Genomic DNA, 27,458 nt, shown 5'->3' with positions numbered 1-27,458 from the left:
ACACCCTTATTACTAACCAGTAAAGATATCTCCAAGAGCAATGTTAGCAGAGTTGAGGAGCTCCCTGGAACCAGTGCGAACCTCGAGGACAAGCAGCGCCCGCCGTGATAACTCGCTATCTACTTGCCACTCACAGTCAAAGGTTGGAGAAGGAGAGGCAGGCACCAGGCGAGACCTGCCCACAGTTTTGGAACTCCGGCCACTGCTGCTACTGCTGCTCAAACTACTGCTGAAGCTGCTGCCAAGGCTGCTGCTGCTGTTCTTTTCATCACTGGTAAAGCAGGTGAGTATCTTGTGTGAGAGGGATGAGATGTCCAATTTCTCCAATGGGCTGACTCTTAACAGTTAATCCCTTGGCACATTTGTTACATGAAATATATTTTGTGATAACCTGAGACACACCAGTACCCACCTGATGCGGACCCTGAGGAAGAGCTGGAGGCCAGAGCGAGGTATGTGGAGGCCCTGCACCCTCCCTGCAACTCCACGCACGTTCACAAATATGTCTGCACGCTGCTGTCCATGACCACTGCTGTTGCTGCTCACTACTTTCGCAGCCGACGAAACTATAATATTTAGATACAGTACAGTATTGAGAGGACTGGGTACGTATGTGTCACTGAACTAGTATTATTGTATATCTGAATCTAACCAGAAGGCTACTGTAGCATGTTATAAAAATCTGCCCTGTTTGAGAATCTCTCGGGTCTGGCTGTAACACATTTCTAGTTACCACAGATTATACTAGTTGACTTTAGGGTAGGTTACATAAGGAACAGATCTAGTAATGCACTGAATACTACAACTTATGTATGACTGATTACCAAATAATTGAGAATCCTATATTAGTTGGAATGATCATCATAGGAGTATTATCTATTTAATCCTTATACAATAATGTACTGTCATGAATGATAAAATTTGTTAGAAATTTTCTTTCATTTTAAAGTCGCTAACAATCATAATTATTCTGATTTGTTTAACAGCCACTTTATGTTCCTCTGGTGTGATTTTGCACCAGAATAGTTAATGTTCTTCTGGAAATTTGTTCTGAGAATTTTAACAGCAAACACAGAAAGATGTACAGTTTTTGATCTATCAGAAAAAAAAGTCCACCTATCAAAATTGAGTGCCAGATTGTGTTGTGCTTTCTGTCTACTTTTTTCAGAATGAGTGAAATGAAAAGAAAATATTAGGATTTGAGTGTAGCTGAAAAGCTCATTTCTGCTGAAACACTTGACTGATCCTTAAGCAATGTCTGGTTCTCACAGAGACATAATAACATAAACATGTCAGCAATCTCTCCCTAATGCAGTGGGGATTTTTTTTTTGAAAGCCTTCACCAGGCCATTAATTGGGGAAAGAGTGACACAGTAAGTTACTCTTTATGACCCGGAATGACCTTCAGAAGGTTTATTCAGCTACAGTAAAAAAAAAAATCCATGCTTGTTGCTGCAGCAGAGCTAGTTTACTGTGCACCTTATTCTCATCCTGTGAACAGTAGTGTAAAAGGATTGCAGAGGGCACAAAAGGTCTTCATCAGATCCTAGTGGATGTTTGACTTAAGCTCCCGTGGTGCAGTGGTAAAGCACTTGCCCGGCGCTGCGCGAGTGCTTTGGCCTGGATTCTGGCTGGTGAGGATTGACTGGGTGCCAATCCTTAACTGTAGCCTCTGTTCACCCAACAGTGAAAGGGTACTTGGTGTGTTCTCTAATGAACTGACCAAACTATTGTTTGGTCAGTTCACTATGAGAGCCAGACATGGCTTAAGGGAGCAACTAAGTGGTATAGCCGAGAAATGTTGTCAAGTTTTGCATCTCTGTTTACAGTACATGTGATGTTTACAAACACTAGTCATCAAACATATTTTCTTTTCATGGGATCCATTCAGTCAGAAAATGTGGTTTATACAGTACTGGTTCTGTTTCTATTTTTAGCCAGACTATTTTCCATCACCAGCAAGAGCTCCATATAATTGCTCAATGATTATATATATAATGTTCAACCAAACCATGCAGACCAACACATCACACTAGCTAACAAACTTCATAAATTAATAGAGAACATAATATCTGCCCTTGAGAATCTCCTGCACTAAATCTGTTAAACATCTTATTGAAAATAGCTCAAGTTTACTTAATAATAAATAAGAATGTTTTTTTAATTTTTTAATTTAATTTAAATATTTTCAACAATGAGTAAAATACAAAGTTTAAATAGAGCCAGAAAAGAGTCAAGCGAGTTTCAACAACTTGTGTTCAGCACATTCTCATTAAGGAATAAAACATATTGCTTTAGTTGGTCACACCTCATATTAACCAATTGTAAATGTTAAGTTAAACTGTATTTTTATGAAAAATGGAGATTCTGGGAATAACAAGAAGCTTGCATTGCCATGCACATGAACAGGAGCCAGCCATCTCCATGGCCTTGGCGACGGTGTGATGCACAAGAGGTTTGACATAGCAATCAAGCACAGGACTGTATGGCTAATATATATATATATATATATATACATATATATATATATATATACAATGTATATATCTGGTACTGTAGTCATATTGTCAACAAATATCTTGGCTTTAATTGAATACATTTTAAATGTATGGTTATTGTTTCATATTTTACACATCCTGTACTGTATATATCACACAGATATAGTTCTGTACATAGCATACCAGTACAGTATTAAATGATTGGATAAATTTACTATAGATACATCCTATATCCATCCTGCAAAGTGGTGGAAGGGATGCAAAGGCACATATAGAGATTAGGATGATGATGAAGGTACAGTATTTAATTATGAGGAAGATCCTTACAGACAAGAATATGAACAATAAGAAGTCATAGTGTGCATATAGGCATGATGAGTCTTACGTCTGGCAGCATCGGGGCCCATGAGGAGGAGGTTGGGCTGAGACTTAGCATGGGTGAGCGGTGTATCCAGCAGCTCGCTGGCATCTCCCTCTCCCCCGCCCACACCCACACGCACTGGTGTGCCCACACTTAGAGCCAGCTCCAGGCGGGGGTGAAGGTTCTGGGGCTGCACCTCGGCGTCCTCTCGAACGTTGGCCTCGGACCGGAAGCGACGGAGAGGATGCGCAAAACCACGGCGCATCTGAGGGTGGGCGAGGGTGTCCAGGATGGATGGGGAGGGGTGAGCAACATCTCCAAGTGGGGAAGAGATGCTCCATGGGAAGTAGGAAGCAGGATGTGGGGAGGTGACAGGAGGGGTGGAAGTTAGTAAAGCAGGGCACAGGCTTTAACTACTTTTCAGAGGGACTGGCGTGAGTTTATCACGGATTACAAAATATTTGGTAAGCATGTGTCTACACGCCAAGGAAAGGCAATGGATAATGAGACGTTCAAGTGGAGAAAGGGAAGCTGGGTAAAAGTGGAGCAAGGAAAGATGCACTAATCAGGAGAGATCAAGCTGAAGCAGAGGGGGAAGAGGAAAAAGTGAAAGCAGATCAGAATAATGCTAAATAATTAAAATTAAGAGGCAACAGAATGAAGAATGAATATTTTTATAAAGAGAATTTATTAAGAGAAACATGTTAGCTTCAATAAAGGTACTAATTAAGAATGAGTTGACATAACTGACTGACATTTTAAACATGGAACAATCAGACTGACAAATGAAGACAATAATCGAGATAACTCTAGAAAGTTACAATAAAAGTAAGATAATATGAAATACCTTAAATAGTAAGAAAAGATAAATGAAGATAAAATAATAGAATTCGAGTGACCACTTAAAAAAAGAGTAAGGCTACACAAACATGAGAGAAGCATATATTAACATCTTTAATTAAGACACAGTGTACTGAGGCCTGATAAGGTCATGCAGAAAGGAAAAAATAACACTCAGGACAGATGGGCAGCACATTTAGGGATTGTTCAGAGAACAGTTAAGATAGGGAGAACACACACAGGGAGGGTGGAGACTATACACACACACACACACACACACACACACACACACACACACACACACACACACACACACACACACACACACACACAGGGAGGGTAGAGACTACACACACACACACACACACTCAGGGAGGGTGGAGACGACACACACACAGGGAGGGTAGAGACTACACACACACACACACACACACACACACACACACAGGGAGGGTGGAGACGACACACACAGGGAGGGTGGAGACGACACACACACAGGGAGGGTGGAGACGACACACACACAGGGAGGGTGGAGACGACACACACACACACACACACACACACACACACACACACACACACACACACACACACACACACACACACACACACACACAGGGAGGGTAGAGACTACACACACACACACACACACACTCAGGGAGGGTGGAGACGACACACACACACCCACACACACAGGGAGGGTGGAGACGACACACACACACCCACACACACACACACACACACACACACACACACACACACACACACACAGGGAGGGTGGAGACGACACACACACACCCACACACACACACACACACACACACACACACTCGGAGCTCGGGAGGAACAAAGCAGCTGGCCCAGATGGCGTTTCACCATGGGTTCTGAGAGAATGTGCATCTGAGCTCAGCATTCCACTTCACCTGATCTTTCAGGCATCCCTGTGTACAGGAATCGTAGCAGACGTGTGGAAACAGGCTAACATAGTTCCAATCTACAAAAGTGGCAGCAGGGAAGACCCCCTCAATTATAGACCTGTATCATTGACAAGTGTAATAGTGAAAGTATTGGAAAAGCTAATCAAAACTAAATGGGTAGAACACCTGGAGAGAAATGATATAATATCAGACAGACAGTATGGTTTTCGATCAGGAAGATCCTGTGTATCGAATTTACTCAGTTTCTATGATCGGGCCACAGAGATATTACAGGAAAGAGATGGCTGGGTTGACTGCATCTATCTGGACCTAAAAAAGGCTTTCGACAGAGTTCCACATAAGAGGTTGTTCTGGAAACTGGAAAATATTGGAGGGGTGACAGGTAAGCTTCTATCATGGATGAAAAATTTTCTGACTGATAGAAAAATGAGGGCAGTAATCAGAGGCAATGTATCGGAATGGAGAAATGTCACAAGTGGAGTACCACAGGGTTCAGTTCTTGCACCAGTGATGTTTATTGTGTACATAAATGATCTACCAGTTGGTATACAGAATTATATGAACATGTTTGCTGATGATGCTAAGATAATAGGAAGGATAAGAAATTTAGATGATTGTCATGCCCTTCAAGAAGACCTGGACAAAATAAGTATATGGAGCACCACTTGGCAAATGGAATTTAATGTTAATAAATGTCATGTTATGGAATGTGGAATAGGAGAACATAGACCCCACACAACCTATATATTATGTGAGAAATCTTTAAAGAATTCTGATAAAGAAAGAGATCTAGGAGTGGTTCTAGATAGAAAACTATCACCTGAGGACCACATTAAGAATATTGTGCAAGGAGCCTATGCAATGCTTTCTAACTTCAGAATTGCATTTAAATACATGGATGGCGATATACTAAAGAAGTTGTTCATGACTTTTGTTAGGCCAAAGCTAGAATATGCAGCTGTTGTGTGGTGCCCATATCTTAAGAAGCACATCAACAAACTGGAAAAGGTGCAAAGACATGCTACTAAGTGGCTCCCAGAACTGAAGGGCAAGAGCTACGAGGAGAGGTTAGAAGCATTAAATATGCCAAAACTAGAAGACAGAAGAAAAAGAGGTGATATGATCACTACGTACAAAATAGTAACAGGAATTGATAAAATCGACAGGGAAGACTTCCTGAGACCTGGAACTTCAAGAACAAGAGGCCATAGATTTAAACTAGCTAAACACAGATGCCGAAGAAATATAAGAAAATTCACCTTCGCAAATAGAGTGGTAGACGGTTGGAACAAGTTAAGTGAGAAGGTGGTGGAGGCCAAGACCGTCAGTAGTTTCAAAGCGTTATATGACAAAGAGTGCTGGGAAGACGGGACACCACGAGCGTAGCTCTCATCCTGTAACTACACTTAGGTAATTACACTTAGGTAATTACACACACACACACACACACACACAGGGAGGGTGGAGACGACACACACACACACACACTCAGGGAGGGTGGAGACGACACACACACAGGGAGGGTGGAGACGACACACACACAGGGAGGGTAGAGACTACACACACACACACACACACACAGGGAGGGTGGAGACGACACACACACAGGGAGGGTGGAGACGACACACACACAGGGCGGGTGGAGACGACACACACACACACACACACACACACACACAGGGAGGGTGGAGACGACACACACACACACACACACACACAGGGCGGGTGGAGACGACACACACACAGGGCGGGTGGAGACGACACACACACAGGGCGGGTGGAGACGACACACACACAGGGCGGGTGGAGACGACACACACACACACACACACACAGGGAGGGTGGAGACGACACACACACAGGGAGGGTGGAGACGACACACACACAGGGAGGGTAGAGACTACACACACACACACACACACAGGGAGGGTGGAGACTACACACACACAGGGAGGGTAGAGACTACACACACACACACACACACACACACACACAGGGAGGGTGGAGACGACACACACACAGGGAGGGTGGAGACGACACACACACAGGGAGGGTAGAGACTACACACACACACACACACACACACACAGGGAGGGTGGAGACGACACACACACACACACACACAGGGCGGGTGGAGACGACACACACACAGGGAGGGTGGAGACGACACACACACAGGGCGGGTAGAGACTACACACACACACACACAGGGAGGGTGGAGACGACACACACACAGGGAGGGTGGAGACGACACACACACAGGGCGGGTGGAGACGACACACACACAGGGAGGGTGGAGACGACACACACACAGGGCGGGTGGAGACGACACACACACACACACACACACAGGGAGGGTGGAGACTACACACACACACACACACACACAGGGCGGGTGGAGACGACACACACACAGGGCGGGTGGAGACGACACACACACACACACACACACAGGGAGGGTGGAGACTACACACACACACACACACACACAGGGAGGGTGGAGACGACACACACACAGGGAGGGTAGAGACTACACACACACACACACACACACAGGGCGGGTGGAGACGACACACACACAGGGCGGGTGGAGACGACACACACACAGGGAGGGTGGAGACGACACACACACAGGGAGGGTGGAGACGACACACACACAGGGAGGGTAGAGACTACACACACACACACACACACACACAGGGCGGGTGGAGACGACACACACACAGGGAGGGTAGAGACTACACACACACACACACACACACAGGGCGGGTGGAGACGACACACACACAGGGCGGGTGGAGACGACACACACACAGGGCGGGTGGAGACGACACACACACAGGGAGGGTGGAGACGACACACACACACACACACACACACACACACACACACACACACACAGGGAGGGTGGAGACGACACACACACAGGGAGGGTAGAGACTACACACACACACACACACAGGGAGGGTGGAGACGACACACACACACACACACACACACACACACACACACACACACACACACACACACACACACACACACACACACAGGAAGGGTGGAGATAATATAGCAGAGCAGGAAAAGAACAGAACTAGTAATGATGTGACCCATAATATGCCTCATTGTTATTTATATATATGGTGTGATGTATGTACTGTATGTACAAATTAACCATATACTTAACAGCCAGAACTGTACTAATACAGGCAAGAACCAGTTTGCCAAATACTGTAGTCAAAGCATTTTAGTTTATTCATATTTCTGAAAATGTTATCGATGGTTTGTACTATATATTTAATGAAATTATTGTACTGTACCTTATTTATTAAATTAATTACTAATTTGTTTAGACCAAGTTTATTTAATTTTGCATCAAGTAAGAAATTTACTTTTGACTTCATAGATACTTTTTTATATATCAAATATTTGAAAAAGCGTATTTAAGCGAATTTGGTTGTGTAGTGGGTGTATAAACAGTAACCCGTATGTATGAAATGTACTTCTATTGACTTACTGTAATTTTTCTAAAACGATTTTTATATATTGAATAATAATTAAAAAAGGTATATTACAACATGCACACGCCTTAATTAATGAGTTTGCCATACATATTTATTTAACTTTAGGAAATCCTTTAAACTACAAAACCTCTATTTAACAAACCATATAGTTCTGTATTATTTACATTCACTTTTCCTGAGGTACCATCTGCAGTGTTCTCTGGACAAAGATTGTGACTGCCAGAGAGGTGACATTCTTGGCACTGGTGCCACCATATACATTTTAAAAAGTACTTCTCTGCAAGTTTATAAAAGCTATTAAATGATCACTGAAATACAGTTCAACTTTGAATGACAGATATAAAGTATATTCCATGTAAGGCATAGTATGTACTATAAACTTAAACTCGTGTAGTTTCCCGGGGATAATTTTTGAATCATAAGGTGAGCTGTTTATGTGACTCGCTTCCATGATCACAATGGTTTTGCATTGAATGCTATGTGCATAGATTGGGATATTATTCATAACTTTCCTATAATAATAATAATAATAATAATTTTTACTTATATAAAATACATTTGAAATAGAATGGAGTAGAGTATTTATAGGTACATGACGTAAATCATATAAATCCACTAATGTGCAGAGCATTTCAACATAACTTGCGTCACTGAGAAGGTTTAATTCTTTTTTAGATCATGCAGCCCGTTTTGACCCTTTATGCCAGACTATCACAATCCTTGTCCAGAAGAGACGGTGGATCTTACAATATACATGTGATGACCAAATGGCTCATGCTCAGGAAGGTGCCTCAAAACTGCAGGTTTTCAGTCTTATTTTTATATATATATATATCTGAAGCCTACTGTATAATGGCAAAAGTACTCGGCCATGCTTCAGATGCTCTACATTTTATGGTTATGAAAACAATATTGAGACTTTCTGGTTTAAAATTATAACAATTACAAAATTTAGTACCATTAATTTTTCAAATTAAAAAAAATGGCTATAGACATTAAAAAAAATGCAAAAAATTGGGAAATGCGGTGTGATGTTTTATGCAGCTCCAGCAGCCACTATTGTGATAACCTCACACCACTGGATGTAGACAAAGAGATGGTCACATATTGTTGTTCAGTGATGTAGAAACTTCAGATGTTAGCAAAAATATAACACTATAGAGAAGACTGTTAAGTAACTTTATTTATCAATACAGTATACAGCTCTGTAGAAATATTCTCTTATTGTGACATTTTCTTTGGTAGTAATGATGCACCTGACATTTATGTGGTACTAATGAAGCATATGGCATAGTCTATGCTACTGACAAAGCATATGGTACACTGTATAGTTTATGCTACTTATGATGCACATGACATTTTCTATGGTACTGATGAAGCATAGGATATATTCTGTGCTACAGGATGCAAGTGGCATTTTCTATGTTTCTAATGATATACAGTATATGGCATATGCTATGCTACTTGATAAGAGCTCATAACAATTTTCCAGCTACAGTACTGATAGTGAGCAACTGTGATGTTTTTGTAATGTATTCATGATATGCATATGTAATATCTTATGTTACTAATAATACTTGACACTTTATGCTACTGGCTTCACTCATGAAAGAATATTCTACGCCCCAAAACTGTATGTTATGTCACTGTCCATCTCTCTTTCTCTCTGTCCCTGGGTTTGTCTGTCTCTACTCACCCACCTAGTTGTGCTTGCAGGGGTTGAGCTTTGGCTCTTTGGTCCTGCCTCTCAACTGTCAATCAACTGGTGTACAGGTTCCTGAGCCTACTGGTCTCTTATCATATCTACATTTGAAACTGTGTATGGAGTCTGCCTCCACCACATCACTTCCTAGTGCATTCCTTTGTCTTTGGGAGCAGGCAGGGGTTGAGGAGAAACACTGGGAAGAGTATCTGCTGTATCTCAATTAAGGTCAGTGTTCAACTGCTGAACAGCTTGATTTAATATCAGGAGACTGGCCATTTGGATACTTGATTTTCAGTAATAGCCCATCAGATGAAGCCACAAACAAATGTGGGAGAGGAAAATAAGAGAGAATGCTCGGCATTCAATCCCTGACCATCCAAGTGATTAAACACCATTTTATCCCTCTATCCTATCCCAAATCTTTCTCCTCATTCCTCCCAAATTCTACATACTGTAGTTGTAATGGCTTAGTTCTTTCTCCTGATAATCACCTTACCTTGGGTTGACTATGACACCACTGTTAGTAATCACACTAAACTCGACTCACTTCAGATGGTATAAATTCTGTCTAATTGAGATAAATCATATTTTAAGACCAAAGGAGGACATCAGTTAAACTAATGACATAAAGTATTATAGCCCCTTACCTGCCTGACTCTTCCCTGCCAGAATTTCCCCTTTGCTGGGGCACGCTTGCCTCACGGTGACACCTGCTCATGCAAGCTGGTGAAGTGAGTCAGTTGTGTATTACATGGGGGTACAGTATATTTGCTTTGTTCTTCATGGTTATTCCACACTGTATCCTATACATAAAAAGCTCCAAGAAGCCAGCAAGTACACAGAGGACCTCACTCACTCACTTCACCTATCTAGTACGAGTGTCAGGAGTAGTTAGGGGTGTGGGTATTGGGTTGGGGTGTGAGTATGTGTGTGGGTGCTGAGAGTAGGTGTAATTACCTAAGTAATTAGATCCTGGGGGGGCGGTCTGTAATTTAACCTCGGGGGAGAAAAGAACCTCGAATATAAGCCTAATGTGTAGAAATACACTCTGGCTGCCTGTCCCCCAACACAATGAATTATGTGTAGTTACAGGGTGAGAGCTACACTTGTGGTGTTCCATCTTCCTAGTATGCTTGGTCATATGATGCTTTGAAACTACTGTACTGATGGTTTTGGCCTCCATCACTTTCTCACTTAACTTGTTCCAACCGTTTACCATTCTATTTGCAAAAGTGAACTTTCTAATTTTGTTTGTAGATTTATTTCCTTTGTTTGAATCTACAATAAAATACAGTGGTTTTTGCAACAGTATTTTGATTGTTACATCATCCTACAGCAGGTGATATGCAATCATACAGGTTGAGTGGGAAAAGAGAAGGAACTGTACCAGAATATGGCACGTAATCACCATCCACCGATCTCTACAACTTGATTTGGCTGCATATCTGCCTAGGCTGACTCACTGTCTAGCCTGACTGTCTGTATAGTCTTAATAATGTCTGAAAGGGTAGTCTTGCTCACTTGGTATTTGGGTGGAGAGTTGTACCCCAAGAAATGTGGCATATAATTACCACTTAAGTAATTACATACAACATTTCTTGGGATACAACTCTTCACCTTCTTTATTCATTCTACTTTCTACTCAAAGTCATTACTGAATTCTTTCTCATAGGTTTCCTAGTTGTAGCAGTCATCACTGACAAAGTACCTGCAGTTGTAGCTGACATGGTGCATGGGTTTTCATAAATTTTGTCAGTACTGTACTGGTATACAGTATTGAAGGACAGGAATGAATGCTTCAATGCCGCACCACAACACCATGCTGCTGCTCGCTCTCACTGCTTAATCACACATTTTATTCAGAGTGCTCACTTTACAACTTTATCTGTCACTTTATGCAGACCATCACCAAAAACAAGAAATTGGGATAGCCATAGAAGTTATGTCTGGAACTCACGTAGCTGTCTGTATACAGAAAAAGTGTTAGTGAAATTTATTTTTGCAAAATTCCTAACTGCATATAGCATCTTGAGCAAGCCTTACATAACAAAATGGTTTGGTATTTTAAATAAAAAATAAAGTATTTATAAGATTTAAGGAGTTTATGCAGGTAATATAGATCTAGTGGATAATACTTTGGTTATGTTGGTGGAAAACTGTGTTTAGATTGTGATTAAAACAAAATAACTGATACAAGGGAAAGGGGAGTTATAATGACTAATGTACTGGTGATGTAGTTAGCAAAGAGATAAATAACAGATGAGTTTACAGCACAAAGAAATAGGTCATTATTACTGGTACAAGGTAAATGTAATATAAAACTGTAGTTAGAATATGAAGAGTAAGTGCAGAAATATGAAGGGGAAACAGTAGGCTACATGTGTAGGATGTTGGACAGTCAAGTACTACAATGAGGCAATTAAATACTTAATAACATTAATTTTGAACATTATATTGTGTGTAATTCTTTACTTCACTAAGGAGGTAGTTCTATATTTTAGGCTCCTTTACAAAATTTGTGTGGCATGTTTGCATAAATTGAGCAAACATACAACTAACCTAACACACATTGGCCAAAAAATGCCATAGCCCAAAAAACACCTCTCGCAACTACACAGACTTAACAAACCCAAATACACACACAGATACATCTATACAAAACATTTATACACCCACTCGTAACATATGCATCACTAGATAGAAAATTGTCACCTAAGAACCACGTAAAAGACATTGTGCAAGGATCATTTGCTATGCTTTCCAACTTCACAATCACTTTTAAATACACGGATAGTAAAATATTAAAAAAACTGTTCACAACTTTTGTGAGACTAAAATTTAACTATGCATTGGTTATATAGTACCCATATCACCAGAAATACATTAATAAACTGGAAAAGGTGCAAAGGCATGATATAAAATGGCTTCTGGAACTGAAAACAAAGAGCTACAAGGAGAGGCTAGAGGCATTTAATATGCCCAAGCCAGGATATAGAAGAAAGAGGGAATATGATAATTATATACAAAATAGTAACAGGAATCGACAAAATTGATAAGGAAGAATTCTTTAGACCTGGAACTTCAAGGACAAGAGGTCGTAGATTTAAGCTAACCTAACAAAGCTGCCAAAAATATACAAGAAAATTCACTTTTACAGAGTGGTAGATGTAAATGATTTGAACAAGTTAGTTAAGGGAGGTAGTGGCGGAGGCCAAAACCATCAGTAGTTTCAAAACGTTTTAGGACAAGTGCTGGAATGACAGGACACCACGAGCGTAGCTCTCTCATCCTGTAATTACATTTAGGCAATTACACTGCATTCCTTAATGACACAATACACAGATCCATAAACATACACAAGCTCTTCAACACTACACTAGATCCACCACCATAAAGAATATAATGTACAATGAAAACCACTATGCTCAACTCTTTCAATTGTGACAACCCCCACTCTCCCTGAACCTTAGAAAAAATAAACATACTGTACTGAGCCAATCCAGCACTCTGGGACCACTGATGCACGAGTAAGACATGGCATGTCCATATCCGAGTACAGTGCTCAACCCAACAGATTAGCCAGCAGCTGGGTTAAACCCTGGCACACACACTCTTATACTGGTACTAAATATACTCGACTACCCTACTATTTTTCTATCCCCACTTCAAGCCTCACCGTGACCATGTGGTACATACTCTTTCTTATACTGTACTGTATATATTTATTATTATTAGTATCCGAGGACAAAACTTATTATGGTTCTTATGGTGCAGATAGTTAATTTCTTTTAGATAATGATGGAATTGAGGTCATTAGTGGTCATCAAAGCTCATATGTAAATACTTTAAGTAAGAAAGAGATATATTTGTAATGCAGTAAGGAAGGAGATAATTGGGGATATATTCATTAATTGCTTGCACTGAGGAAAAGGAAATACTGTATGTGAAAGGAATAAGCATTGCCCAGTAAATATATAAAAGTGAGAAAGTAGAAAGGAATATATAACAAATGTACAGTACACAGAAAAATGCAAATAATGGGAAAATAGTTATTTGCAAAAGCACTGAATATGAAACAAATTTAACAGACCACAGACAGTGCTGCATTTTGAATGTTAAAAAAGTAAAGAAAACTGTGTGGAAAGGAATAGTCATCTTTATCAAGGTTACTGAAGTTGTAAAGGAAATATTATACTGTTATTGTTTGAAACATTTCACAAAGTGTGAAATAACTTTTCAATAGTGGTTTCTCATGTAGTGTCTTGTCAGTCAGGTGGTATATATAAGCATGCTTTAGATGCAAATCTACCAATAACTACTAAGCAAATGGCAATACATGCATTTCTGAAGAATATCTCTTCTGAGTACATCTGGCCTCTATGCAATCAATACCAAGTACATTTACCAGTGCAGGTGGGAAAAGAAGAAACTGCAAAGTGCATTATTATTAAAATATATTTGTACTTCACAACAAACAACAGGTACATAACAATGCAGTTTCATGCATAAAGTGATGAATTCTATAGTAGATAATGCTGGTTACCGCCTGGGCCAGCAGCCAAACACCAGTGATGTGCCTACCTTGTCCCGCACTGCACGCAGGCCTCCATCAGAAGACTTCTTATTTTTACGATGAGGCTCAGGGCTGCTGCCTCCATAATCATCCTCACTATGCTCTGTAAGACTGATCTTTGGAACTGTTTTGGAAACTGGGCTTTGGTGGCTTCTGGTTGGACTAGCTGTAGTGGATGAGGCTTCACTAGAAGTCTCATTCCTGGGTCGGGAGCGTGCCATTGATAGGGCACTTGCAATGATCCTAGCACCAGTTCGCCTTGACCTAGTTGAAGAATGAACTGGACTAGAACAAGATGGGGTGGCAGAACCACTAAAGGTGCCATTGCGATCATCAGGCACTGTGTCCCTCGTGCTGTTAATAACAGCAGACTCGCTAGCTCTTCTTCCATTAGGGAGTGTTGGGGCCTCACTGACACCATTGCTGGCATAGGGCAAATTGTGTGATGGCACGCAAGAAGTTGGCATATCCTCATCCTGCAAAAATTACAAATTTAAAAGATACTTTTTTACTACAAAACTACATTAATATAAATCTGGAAATTTTAATGTTTTATGAAAAGTTTAATCATCAGAACTAAGTATAGTCTCATAAATATTTATATAAAAATAAGGAGTTTACAAGGCAGCCACAAAGAAGAAATTCTGGTCCAGGAAACCAGACCCAGACATTTAACACAAGTCTGTGTTTTTGTACTGACTGTGTATTTAACACAAGTCTATTTGCATTGGTAGTGTGCTGTATTTTCTTACTCAGGGAGTGACAAATATCAATCTTGACCTGTAACCAAATGTCATTATCTTGAGGTTATTTTGAGATGATTTCGGGGCTTTAGTGTCCCCGCGACCCGGTCCTCGACCAGGCCTCCACCCCAGGAAGCAGCCCGTGACAGCTGACTAACTCCCAGGTACCTATTTACTGCTAGGTAACAGGGGCATCAGGGTGAAAGAAGCTCTGCCCATTGTTTCTCGCCGACGACCGGGATCGAACCCGGGACCACAGGATTACGCGTCCAGTGTTCTGTCTGCTCAGCCACCGGTTCCCGTATTATACTATACAATTTATACACCTGAATTAAAATTTAGTTTTTCACTTTAATTTTACCTCGAGTGTGGGAGGAGTGTTTGGTAAGACGACTCCGGAGTCTTCCTCCAGTGACGTGGTTATTATATCCTCCTCAACCTGACCAATCACACAGTCATCTTCAACCTTCAGTGTGTCTTCTCCCACTGTTAATTCCCTGCCAACAACTCTGACTGTGGCTTGTAATGGCTTAATCTGGTGCTGAGGAGAGATCAGACAAAACGATTAACAATCTATAGCAGACATCAGGTGAGAGAAAATGTGTGACAATACATTATTCATATATAACAGAAAAATAGCCAGACAAATCTTAAGTATTTCCATACTGGATAAAAAGTTAGTGTCATATAACATAATAAATTATATAGTTAAAGAAATTATGTTCAATGCTGAACATGTAAATCTACATACAGTACACAAATTTCAATTGCAAATGATAGTGAATTAGATCTAACAATTAAAAATACATGTAGATCAGCATTTGGCCTAAGTGATTTGTATCGAGTTTAATGTGCTTTACCCAAGAGACTCTATTAGGTTAAAGACTGGAATGTGATCTGAAAGTGGAAATACATTATTTTAATACTTCACCCCCATAACAAATTATTTTTATTTTATAATATTTTCTGAACAAGACCTTTTCTTTATTTGTGCACCTTGCCATGATCAAGGCCAACCCGAGCATTGCTCACCTACTAGGTGCACGTTGATTTGTGTCCCACCATGACGAAGAACTTTTTTTAAATGGTCTTGGCACATAGTTTGGGAGAGGAGGCAGTAGAGTCTGTATCAATTCACTGCCAAGAGAGGCTGCACAATAAGATACCAAAAAGCACAGCAAACCTCATAACACCTCTTACAAGTGATATAATTGGAAACACAAGGGGGAGTCAATTGTCCAGAGCTAACTGCAACTCTGACTACTACCAAGTAATAGTCAGATTGCCGCTAAAGGGTCGTAAGAGCTGGCAGCCCTTATTTTTGCATGACATCCACCTGCTATGCACCCACCTCTGTAGAGGCCAATTCAGTTACAATGACTCGAGTCTGTTGTGTCCAATGCTGTGTCCTGGGATCCCATTCTTTTGTGTCCACTTTACATGGTATTAAGTCATTTGCCTGTTACTGATTATTGCTATCTATTTTCAGGGTTAATTTTTTCCTGGTGTTGATTGTCAAGGTTCAACAGCCCTCAGAGTTATCTTCTCTACAGTGGTTTAGGGTCACTACCTTTTCAGTTACTTTTGGGAATTTGTGTCTGGTTAGCACAGTCACCTCAAAACTATATTAAATGAAACCACTAATATGCAATGTCACTCTCATACTGAGTGTGGACTTACACTTTAGAGACTCATGCAATTAAGCAACTTGCTCTGAAATACACTTTCATATCAATTTAAAGTTCATATATTTTTATACTACACTGTGTTGAACAGGGGCTCCATTGTTAATAAACATTAAATCAATACAGAAAAATATTAAATACATTTAATTGTGTTACATCATATTAATAAGCCTTGAAATTCCACAATACATACAATTACATAATACATAATTTATAGTGTTTATGTAATATCTTTGAATGAACCCTATTTCTACACAAGATCTTTAGGTGTCTAGTAATGCATTCCCATGTAGAGCTGGCCATTGACTATAATAAATACCTTGCACACTACACATGAAGTGTGTACACTACAGCACATTATGAAAGTGTAAGTGTACAGCTAGTAAGTGCTACACAAAAAATACAAGTGAATAAGTCGTTAATGTGTGTGATAGTACAGATGAAGTATTTACAGTACCTTTATAAATGTAGTTGATAACAACATAAAAACAGAAGTTTCTGAATAGGTTGAGCATCATTTATGGATCTAGAAGAAGAAAACCATTGTGCTAAAATGGTATAATGATTGGGTAAAACTGATGTCATAAACATGTAGATGGCGAGGGGAGGGGGAAGGGTGTCAGGCTCTGTGATTGGTTTGGGAAAGTGGAAGTTAGTCTGTTGGAATATGGAATGTTTCATACTGATAATCTTTATCTTTCAGTTATAATGTGGTTAGTCTCATCTTTTTATGGTTCTAGCGACTTTTCTTCTTCGTTTTACTTCTTGTCCATTTCTATTTTGTAGAATATCTGTCTGTTGTCTGTGTAGGAAGCCAGATGGTGGGAGCTAACCTCATTAAGTTTTCCAATATGACCAAATCACACATCAGAGCGTGAAGAAACGACAATGTTTTGGTCCGTCCTGCACCACTATTGAGGCACATGGATTGACTTGATAATGAAATGAAAAAATGTCGTCGTTTCTTCACTCTCTGATGTGTAGTTTGGTCATCATAATTCAGCCATGTTATTTCCAACATGGAAAAAACGAGGTATATGAGTGTCATCAGTCAGTCATTGACCTATAATTATAGCCGAGCACCCTTTTTATGTAAAAAAAAGAGAGAAAGAGAACTCATAAACTAAATCCAACATGCAGGTGAGCATGGCCACCTAGAGAACAAAAAACTCATTCTGAAAGCAATAAATGGGTAAAAATCCTGAATACATTATATAAGTTAGGAATAATAATTGATTATAAAACAAAATTACACTAAAGTCACATAAAATGTTGTACACTCACAATGCTGATATTTTTATGAAGTTATTTATAGTCAGTTTAAGAAACTCTAATGCAGATGACTACAATTTCTGCAGTAACACAAATGAATTAATGTTAATAATTAATCAGCACATGAACATAACTGTCCCTTACCTCATAATCATCAGAGATAACTTTGACTCTAATTTCAAGCTGACCAGATTTAGCACCATCAAGGGCACACCACACAGGAGCATCACCCAGGGACATTTGCCGAACATCTGCTTCCCGCAATGACACAGAACCCAGAAAATCTCTCCCGAATGCATCGTGGTCCCAAAGTGTCTGTTGAAAATCAACACATTGATTTGGCTCTAAGTACTTCGAGGATTTTCAGCCACTTCAGAAAAACACCAATGTTCCAGTTTTATATGCATTAGTATGATCAAAATCAACTTATTTGCAGCCCTGTATGGAAGGTACAGATACCTGTAATTGCAATTCCTTTCCATATATTTAAACATGGTTGTTGCTATAACAACAAGGTTAAGTAGTTTCTGTGTTAGTTGTTGGTTATAAAAATAGTCTAGTGATTCAAGTAATGACAAATGAAATAAAGGTATGTCAAAGTTGCTCACAATATCATTGTAGATGATTGATTATGTAGATATACTAAAAAACTGTAAAACAACCAAGTGCTAAAACATATGGAAAATATTTGCAGTGAATTGACATACTGTGATATATTGGACATGTACTCACGATGGCTAAAGCATCTGGGTGTTTAGGTAGGTGGGTCATGAGACTTTCCTCCCACTCTGGGTTAAGTGTCTTCTTCTTGACCCTTGTTCTGTATTTAACCTCTCCGCTGACCTTTACTACACAGTATGGATCACTGTAACCATTTAGATCTTTGGCCACAAGGTCACGTGCCCTGGAAGGGAAAGACGGGAGGCATCAAGAAGTGTTTGGTTAAGTGAATGAAGATGTAATGAGGATAGAATATGCAGTAGTCTCATTCTGGTTCAGTAACAGTATAGATGCAGTGGAGGGTTTAATTTTAGCAATAAAATCAGGTGGGATCAGTTACACTGGAAAACAACAGAAGAGTTCTGGTTGCAAAGTCAATTCATGAATCAATTTGTTCTTAAAGATTGTCTGATCAAATTTTTTCAGAGTTCTTGGGATGTTATTCCATGAACATAAGTAAAAAGTTCCTTTCTCAATTTGGTTTCCTCACTCATTTTCCTTGCATCAAATCTGTCAAATTCTGCAACTCTGTCATTCTCTCTTAACTTACAACTCCCAAGTGCCTATTTACTGCTAAAAGAACAGAGGGATCAGGTGAAAGACTGTACCTATTTGAAAATTAACATTTAATGTTACTTTCATTTTCCAGCCACAAATACAGAAAAATCTAATTCAGAATGCTTAGGATGTGCAATGATGCAAGAATATAATCCAAAACACAAGAATATCTGCCATATTCTTGTTTTGAAGCCTGACACAATGCAGAGAATATAATGAACCTGTGAATTACCATGGATTATCCACACTAATCCACATTAATACACAATTAACTTGCATATCTTAAAGATTTATTTGTGCAATTCAGAACGTGGTATAAAAGTGCTTAATCCACATTCTCAAAACGCATACAAATCAAGGACTGCCTGCATATTCGTTTCCTGTATTTATTGATTTATTTATTAACATATACAATATACAAGAAGGTACAATGGGTTGTGTAAATACAGATTTGAGTAACTAAAGAGTATATTACCGGATGATAGTGAGCTCCATGAGTCCCAAACCAGAAGCAATTATGTCTCCAATGTCTTGTGTGCCACTCTCTCCATCCCGGGTTGTTCCCAGGAGTCGAGTCTGCAACGTAAACCATTAACAATTATGTATATGGCAGAGGGAGGGGGAGGGGGGCGCACTAATCAGAGCGGTGTGACCCTGATCACACACCAGGCTGAATGAGCCGACTAGCTGGCTGAGACCCCGGGTCATCTGGCCTGCCATTTGGTGTATCAGGTGGTAACATTTATTTGTATTGTTACTGTGAGGGTTACAAGTTTCTCCAAGCAGTTACTTGTTTTGGAGGACTTTTTGTATTTGATGAGATTTTATCATTATTATAAGGATCTCTGATTCCCAGAAAATTTAATGGTAAAATAAAATTAAACAAAACGAAATTTGCTAGAGACTATTTTCTAATAGATTATATGGTCCAAGTAACCAAGAATCAAGGTACTGTACAGGCAATTCCCAACTTACAAACAGGATGTGTTCTGAAAAGATGTTGATAAGTCACCCATTCCTAACTTGGAACCAGACTTCCCATAGACATAATGCTATAAATGGAGGATGCATTCATAGACCATCAAAAATCAACATATAAAACCAAAATATTTGAGAGAAATAATATAAGAAATGCTTTTTTATATACCTCGAATGATGGAATTGTCCTGTATGTGTGATATGATGCTTTTTGAAGATCAAAGAAGTATAATTACTAAAGGAGGAGGTAATAAAAGATGAAGCATAAGCATTGGTCCCCTTCCAACACATTCCTTCATCTTGACAGCCATTAATAGGCACTTTAACTCGATAAACAGTTGAAATCCAGCAGTGCATTAATAGCACTGTTCGTCATGTGTGGACTTCAGTTCAGAAGTGTTTATATAGCAGGACAAGGGGGGGGTGGGAGCTGAAAGTGATAATTTGAGGCTGTTCATAAGATCAGATGTTCATACGTTGGATGTTCCCAAGATATATATATTATTACATATACAACCACCGTCACCATCAAAGAATTATTATTACTTTTTTTTAATTTTGGGAAGTATTTTCCTTCTGGGTTTCTCCTTTTATTTCATTTCTAATACGAATTAAATGTGTTTTTAACACAGATATCATGAAAAATAATTACACCAAATTTTAGATAGTATAAAAATCAGGTCATATGTGTGTTCCTTATGTATAGAATATCATAAATACAATAAATAAGCATGCATATTCAAAACAGGATTTTATGCACTGTAATTTAATTGTAAATTAAAGCCAAAAATTAATTCTGCCCTTTTTCTCTTACTCTAATTTATGTTTTTTTATTCATCTATATTGTTTTATTGCTATTTATTGCATTTCCAGTTATGTACTGATGTTTTTACCTACAATTTAATTTATCTGATGATCTCTTATCTAAAACTTATTAGTTTGCCTGAAATGCTTTATGTAAAAGTGGCTTCATAGACTGTGTAACTCCTGTCCCTACAATTGTACATTACTCTTATGTTCTTTGTTCACACATTCTTTTCAGTAAACATTGAATTGAATTGAAATTAAACAGCATTTAAAATTCTATTTCCTTGATGTTTGACCCTGTATACCATGTCACTTACTGCTTGACTATACCACGGTGTGTTTACACGCTTCTTGAAGGCCAAATCATCATCATCAGCCAAAGGGAGGGAGGATCTACGTTGACATCCTGAGGTAGGAGTTGGGGAGGGCTGAGAGAGTGGCGGAAGGCTTACAGTAGAAGGGGGCCCTCTGTCCGAGCCCAAGTCAGCCGAGGATATGTTGCATCCAGCTACAGATGGCACAGACCTAAACACTACTGACACTGTTACCATCCTGTGTGGGAAAAAAATATTGACGCATATGAGAGATGGGAAATAATCAGAAAATACTGTTAAGGTGGAAACAATATTAATATATAGCTGTGAAGAGATAATGGTGATTTATCACCATTTATCAGTGTGAAGATAGTGGTAGTGGAATGCTAGAGTAAAAATTGCTTATTAGTGTGTTAGGTAGAAACAATGATTGGATCATATTACTATAGTGAATGAGAGAGCACTAACCCTGGCGAGGACGTTGAGGATGTAACACCCCCGGGAGTGGGAAGGCTACGAGTAAGAGGAAGTTGGCGGTGCACCATAGGCAGCTCCACCTGTGCAAACAAGTCAAGCTGTTTTGTACAACATCATGCTACAATATCAAATATGGTGAAATACAAACAACACTACTGAATGTTTTAAATAACACCTAATAGGTACATGAAGAAATAAGGTACAATAAGGAATTAAACAAATTCACAAATCTTTTCTAAAGTTAATTTACAGATAGTCATATACTCTACCAGGACTATCTTGGTTTTAAGTATATGTTTATTTGAATTATATGAGGCAAATCGAAGTTGAAGTCTGAAGTGCAACATTGTGTGAACTCACGGTAGCAAGGGAAAGAGATGCTAGACCTAGAAGCTCAGTGTCTTGAGTGCCTCGTGGTAAAGAACAGACAGCTAGTGCCAGTGTGACAGCAGCTATGTCCCTCACCAGCACCTCCACCCCACACTCCCACCGTGGTGAGCCACACTCGCACACGTAGTGTGTCGTTTTCACCTGTATGGATAACCTCTTATATGTATTATATTGTACTATAGATAACTGGAATATATTACAATGGGGAATGTGTGAGTGTCATGACACTCGTTAATTCAACTATGTTAACATGAAAGTACAGTACATACTTTAAGCTGTAATATAATACAAAAAATCACCTAGAATGTATTTATTGTTATAGAAATGCTTTGCATACTAATGGCTTTATTAAATATGCTTTTCATGTAAAAACTTGTTATCCTCTACCGTATTCTGTATATTTTTTTTAATAAATATAATTATAATTATTATTATTATTATATGGTACACTTATTTTGAACTAAAAATAATAAGCATGCAGTCAAAGTTAGCAAAACTTTGACTGCATGCTTTTTATTTTTGATGATGTTAGTATTGTATGTTAGTAAATGCCTCATTTTATACCAATAATTGTGAAATGCTTTAATTTTGATAAATAGTCTATTGATGAATGTCTTAAAATTTTAAAGCAAATGGAAAGCAGAGGCCATTACTGGAGGAACATGTAGTACCTTAGCCACCTGGTGCTTACCTACCTTTCTGCGGTTACTGAAGATGAGGCAGTAAGGACTCGGTGGATAGTCTGTAGTGGTGGTGATGTTGTCTGCACCGTGAACCATGATGTAGAGCACTCCAGCACCTGTGTACACACAAGCAAGTGGTGAGAGTTGGCCTTGTAGTGCCTGTGGCTTGTCTTAATCAAGTTTTCTTGTTTAATTCATCTTGGAAGACTATCATTTATCTGATCAAGAATACAGATTAATTTCACAAATATTTGTAATACTGAATATACAAAGGATTATGAATTTTTATGAAATTACAGCTGTAGAGGTCATATATGCATTTCCTTTTAACTTCCCTTATTGTTCATTTCTCTATCTTCTTGTCAATTAATACAAATTTACAGAAGGTTTCTTAATGTCATATCAACCATTCAATTTAAGCCATCAAGGAAAGTTAACAAGAACATGGTTAACAATCTATTCATTCATATACTGTACTTAAAAAAAAAAGTCCTTTACCACAAGCAATTTATTCCATTTGGCTTGAGGTGGATGGGTGACCCACCTTCTTGGTTGTCCATCAGGGGTGCGGGGAGGGGAGAGTCGAGGCTGACAGGGCTGAGTGGAGTATACTGCAGCCGAAGATGAAGTGACGGCACATTTCCCCCGATAACCTTCCCTCCCTTTTTCTGCAACACTGTCTCTGCTCTGTATCCAAATTAGAGAGGCTGTGATATTTTTAATATTAGTGCTGGAATAGCAATAATACATAAGCAATAAATTATTTATTATGATACAGCAAAATAATGAAGTACTGTACTGTACTGCCAGAATCATTATCGGAATCATCACTTCTGCAATTATACAACTTTACATTTACTTGAAACTGTAAAAGTATAATATTTACAGTGCTGAAGATAGGCTTTGAACTTGTAAAAGGACTTATTTAAATGCAGGGTATTATGCACTCTGAGGTACAATACAGTGCTGTGCTACACATTACAGGGGACAGTTTGGTTAGGTAGGAAGATATTGCATTGACACCACAGGGACTTGCAGCCATATAGACTCATCAATATAGGCTCATCCATACAGGCTCATAATCCACATTATGAAGGAAAGTTCTAGGAAAAAATTAAGTTCTCTAAGAGAAATTATCAATCCAGCCAAGTTAACTAAAAAAAAAAAAACTTGAACTGTACAGATACTGTACAGGGTGTTATATATAGATATATACTGTGCAGGGATATTATATAATACTGTAAAGAGGTATTATAATAGATACTGTAAGAGGTATTATAAAATAGATACTGTAAAGGGGTATTATATAATAGATACTGTAAAGGGCTATTATATAATAGACACTGTAAAGGGGGTATTATATAATAAATACTTTAAAGGGGTACAACATCACAATACAACTTGATAATGGTCCAGGACTGACCAAAATATTGTCTTTTCTTTATCTGGTGAGTGTGGGTTGGTCATCAGATACTATACAGAGAATTATACAATAGCTACTGTACAGGGTATTACATAATAGATACTCAATTAGTTTTAAGTTCTTTAGCTTTTAAGTTTTTTTCCACATTATGAGGGGAAATGATCTGCATATTAGTGGCTTTAGGCATAGTAGATGTCTTACCTATAATCCTACATTCTTCTTGTATCCTATTTATGTATGTACTTTTGCTTAAATAAAACATATTAATAAACTTTACAGGGTACTGTATAACACATACTGTACAGGGTACTACTGTATATATTAGATAGTGCAAAGGGTACTACTGTATATATTAGATAGTGTAAAGGGTACTATATAATAGATACTGTATAAGGCACTATTGTACCCAGTACAGGGTACAGGAAACCATATTCTGTACATACATACACGAAACGGTTTCAGGCTCGAAAAGCCACAATGTAAGACTGAAAACAGGAGATGCTTTTTCACCCACAGGGTTATAAACCCATGGAATCTCCTACCCACTGAAGCTGTAAAGGCTAAACCTCTGTTAAGTTGTAAAATCCAGCTGGAAAAAATCATCAGGGCAAATGGGGGGGGGGGGTACCTTCGACAAGCCACCGGCTTCCTTGTCTTTGTCGAGGCCAATACAATGTTAATGGCCCTCAAGAAAATTCAGTGACTGTAAATAATAGATACTTTACAAGGTATTGTACAGTATTATAGATTTGTACAGAGTACCATATAATAAATACTGTACAGGGTATTATATATTAGATACATGTATAAAGATATAAATTGTAACCTGCAGTTATATGCATTAAAATTTTGTCCTGAAAGTTACTTCAGGACAAAACACCACTTTGGGTTTTATCCACTTAACAAATATTAACAACAAAACCTAATACTATAACTTTAAATTTATTTAATATAATATACAATATTTTAGCAAAAAGGGTGTTGCATACTAGGTACACATTGTTTTGTAGGCCTAGGCTGCAAGATCATATCCTATTAGCATATCATTTAATGAGGGGGGATATGATTTCTCTCTTATTAAATGATATACAAATATCATTTAATGGGGGATAAATTAAATCCCAGATTTAAGCAAGTTAGCCACAGGCTAACATGCTTAAATTATACCGTGTTAAGTGTACGATAATGTAACGAGCATTTAGTAGCTGTTCGTTATGCATTGCTACTATCATTGCAAAGCATTCAAGTATATAGTACTCACGTTTATCAATATCATGCTCCAGCTCCAGACCCCTGCCTCAACTACTAATTGTTTGGTGTGATGCATTCCCAGCCCCTTGGCTCTTATCATATTTACATTGTGTAAGTGATTTTATATATGGAGTTTGCCTCCACAATTTCCTCTCTTAGAAAAGTTTCCCTCCCCCACACGACCCTCACACTGAACATGTTTTCCCAGCTATCATTAGTCACCTTGGCAGGAATAGGAAGCATTTAACTCATCTGTGTATTTACCACTCAAATGCACTGCCTGTGCACTCAATTCATACTATTATGTTTAAAACTCAAAGTATTTAGATTCTAGATATACTGTCTGTGAGTGTGATAATGATTACTAGATATGTAATCACTACATGTCTATATGGAAATATATGGGAAAAATGATAAAATTAATTATTTGTTAAGACTAGTTACAGTGCAATATAATAATATAACCAAGTGTGCTGGTGTTTAAAGTATGTACTAGAATTAATTGAATTGTAAAGCAGGTAAGTAGTACATAAGCTAAGCAGAGGAGCCACACAGGTGTTAGTACTCACACTCTACAGTTGTCAAGACCATACTGACTGAGAGGCAAGTCGAACTGCGTGAGAGTGGTAGTTATGAGCCTCTTCGTTTTGACTTTGAGAACTAGATTATGGTGATTTGGTGAAGAGCTCACCAGGAAGCTGCATGCCTCCTGCCAGCGAGGTGTTGTAATGGCTGGCGTCACATGCTGCTGTCCATCCACCATTACCACCACCCACTTGTCCTCATCTATACCTACACCTGCAACACAAGGAGAGGTCATAGTCATCCCCCTTGTCCTTATTTACACCTACACCTGTAGCATATGAAGGCGTCATAGTCAATCATATTCTCAGCTACACCTATAACTAATACTGTTAATACTGGAAGAATTCTACACACATATAAAGGGAGTCAAAGCCAAGCACCTAAACTACACAGAATATAAAAATTTATAAACATTCAGCTTAAAAAAGAATGTATTTTTAGGCAAATACCCTGCTAGCAGGGAGTCACAAGAGGAATTACTGGAACAGCACCCCATGATCTATTACCAACCAAATATCCACCTAACATGCATGACTACTCACCAACTGCTCACTAGTTTATTTACTTATCACACTTATCACCCATAACTATATCACCATCAGCTAGCCCATCCATCATCTATACAAATCAAGAAAAATCACTCATAACTATACCAGCCATCAACTAGGTCACCCATCAACTAGACCACCCATAACTGTACCCTCCCAGTCACTAACCTGTGGTTGCCTTAATCGTCCACAGAATGACAGTAAGGACACCCTGAGCCAGCGTGTCTCCAGGGCGGGTCTCTGGCACGATGACATCTGTTGAGTGGATGTTGATCTCCAACTGACCTGGGTCAACCCAGGCTGTGGAGAGAGCATCCATAACGAGTGAGTGGAGCCATGTCTTGAGCACTGGTACCTCCATCATCTGAACTGCCTGCCGCCAGAGAGGAAACCAGTCTCAGTTGGGGCTGAAGAGTTAGTGTACAGTAGATGATGGGGAGGGGTTAAGACTTGTGAGGAATTGTTGCCTTGGACAAAAGAAGCTGTGAAAGATGAAATGGAAGAGGGGAGTATGTGAGGCAGTAAAGGACATAGGCCATGACTCAATTCACTTTAGAACATAATAAGATAACAATATTAATTTGTTCT

The 27,458-nt window shown here is 39.0% G+C and overlaps 1 protein-coding gene and 1 long non-coding RNA gene across 12 annotated transcripts in view; one reads left to right on the top strand and one right to left on the bottom strand.

Moving 5' to 3' along the window:
- LOC123772105 (uncharacterized) overlaps positions 1-27,458 on the bottom strand; it is a 98,659-nt gene that overhangs the window by 2,609 nt on the left and 68,592 nt on the right. For 8 of the 11 annotated variants that reach the window (XM_069311153.1, XM_069311147.1, XM_069311146.1 and 5 more), the window contains 15 exons: positions 27,039-27,243; positions 26,307-26,535; positions 23,608-23,750; positions 23,076-23,179; positions 22,351-22,521; positions 21,982-22,070; positions 21,517-21,751; positions 19,890-19,990; positions 18,869-19,040; positions 18,281-18,451; positions 15,541-15,720; positions 14,445-14,912; positions 2,884-3,124; positions 413-566; positions 18-271 (listed from right to left, as the gene is read on the bottom strand). In XM_069311153.1, coding sequence (XP_069167254.1) covers positions 18-271; positions 413-566; positions 2,884-3,124; positions 14,445-14,912; positions 15,541-15,720; positions 18,281-18,451; positions 18,869-19,040; positions 19,890-19,990; positions 21,517-21,751; positions 21,982-22,070; positions 22,351-22,521; positions 23,076-23,179; positions 23,608-23,750; positions 26,307-26,535; positions 27,039-27,243 — 2,917 coding nt within the window. The other 3 variants (XM_069311155.1, XM_069311156.1, XM_069311157.1) reach the window with 3 other exon arrangements.
- Positions 148-27,201, top strand: LOC123772106 (uncharacterized). The gene is made up of 3 exons (XR_006774615.2): positions 148-283; positions 23,010-23,200; positions 27,064-27,201. It is a non-coding gene; the product is annotated as an uncharacterized lncRNA (long non-coding RNA).

The sequence above is a fragment of the Procambarus clarkii genome, chromosome 69 (assembly GCF_040958095.1).
Source record: "Procambarus clarkii isolate CNS0578487 chromosome 69, FALCON_Pclarkii_2.0, whole genome shotgun sequence".
Taxonomy (NCBI): Eukaryota; Metazoa; Arthropoda; class Malacostraca; order Decapoda; family Cambaridae; genus Procambarus; species Procambarus clarkii.
This window is presented reverse-complemented; position numbering and strand designations above follow the sequence as displayed.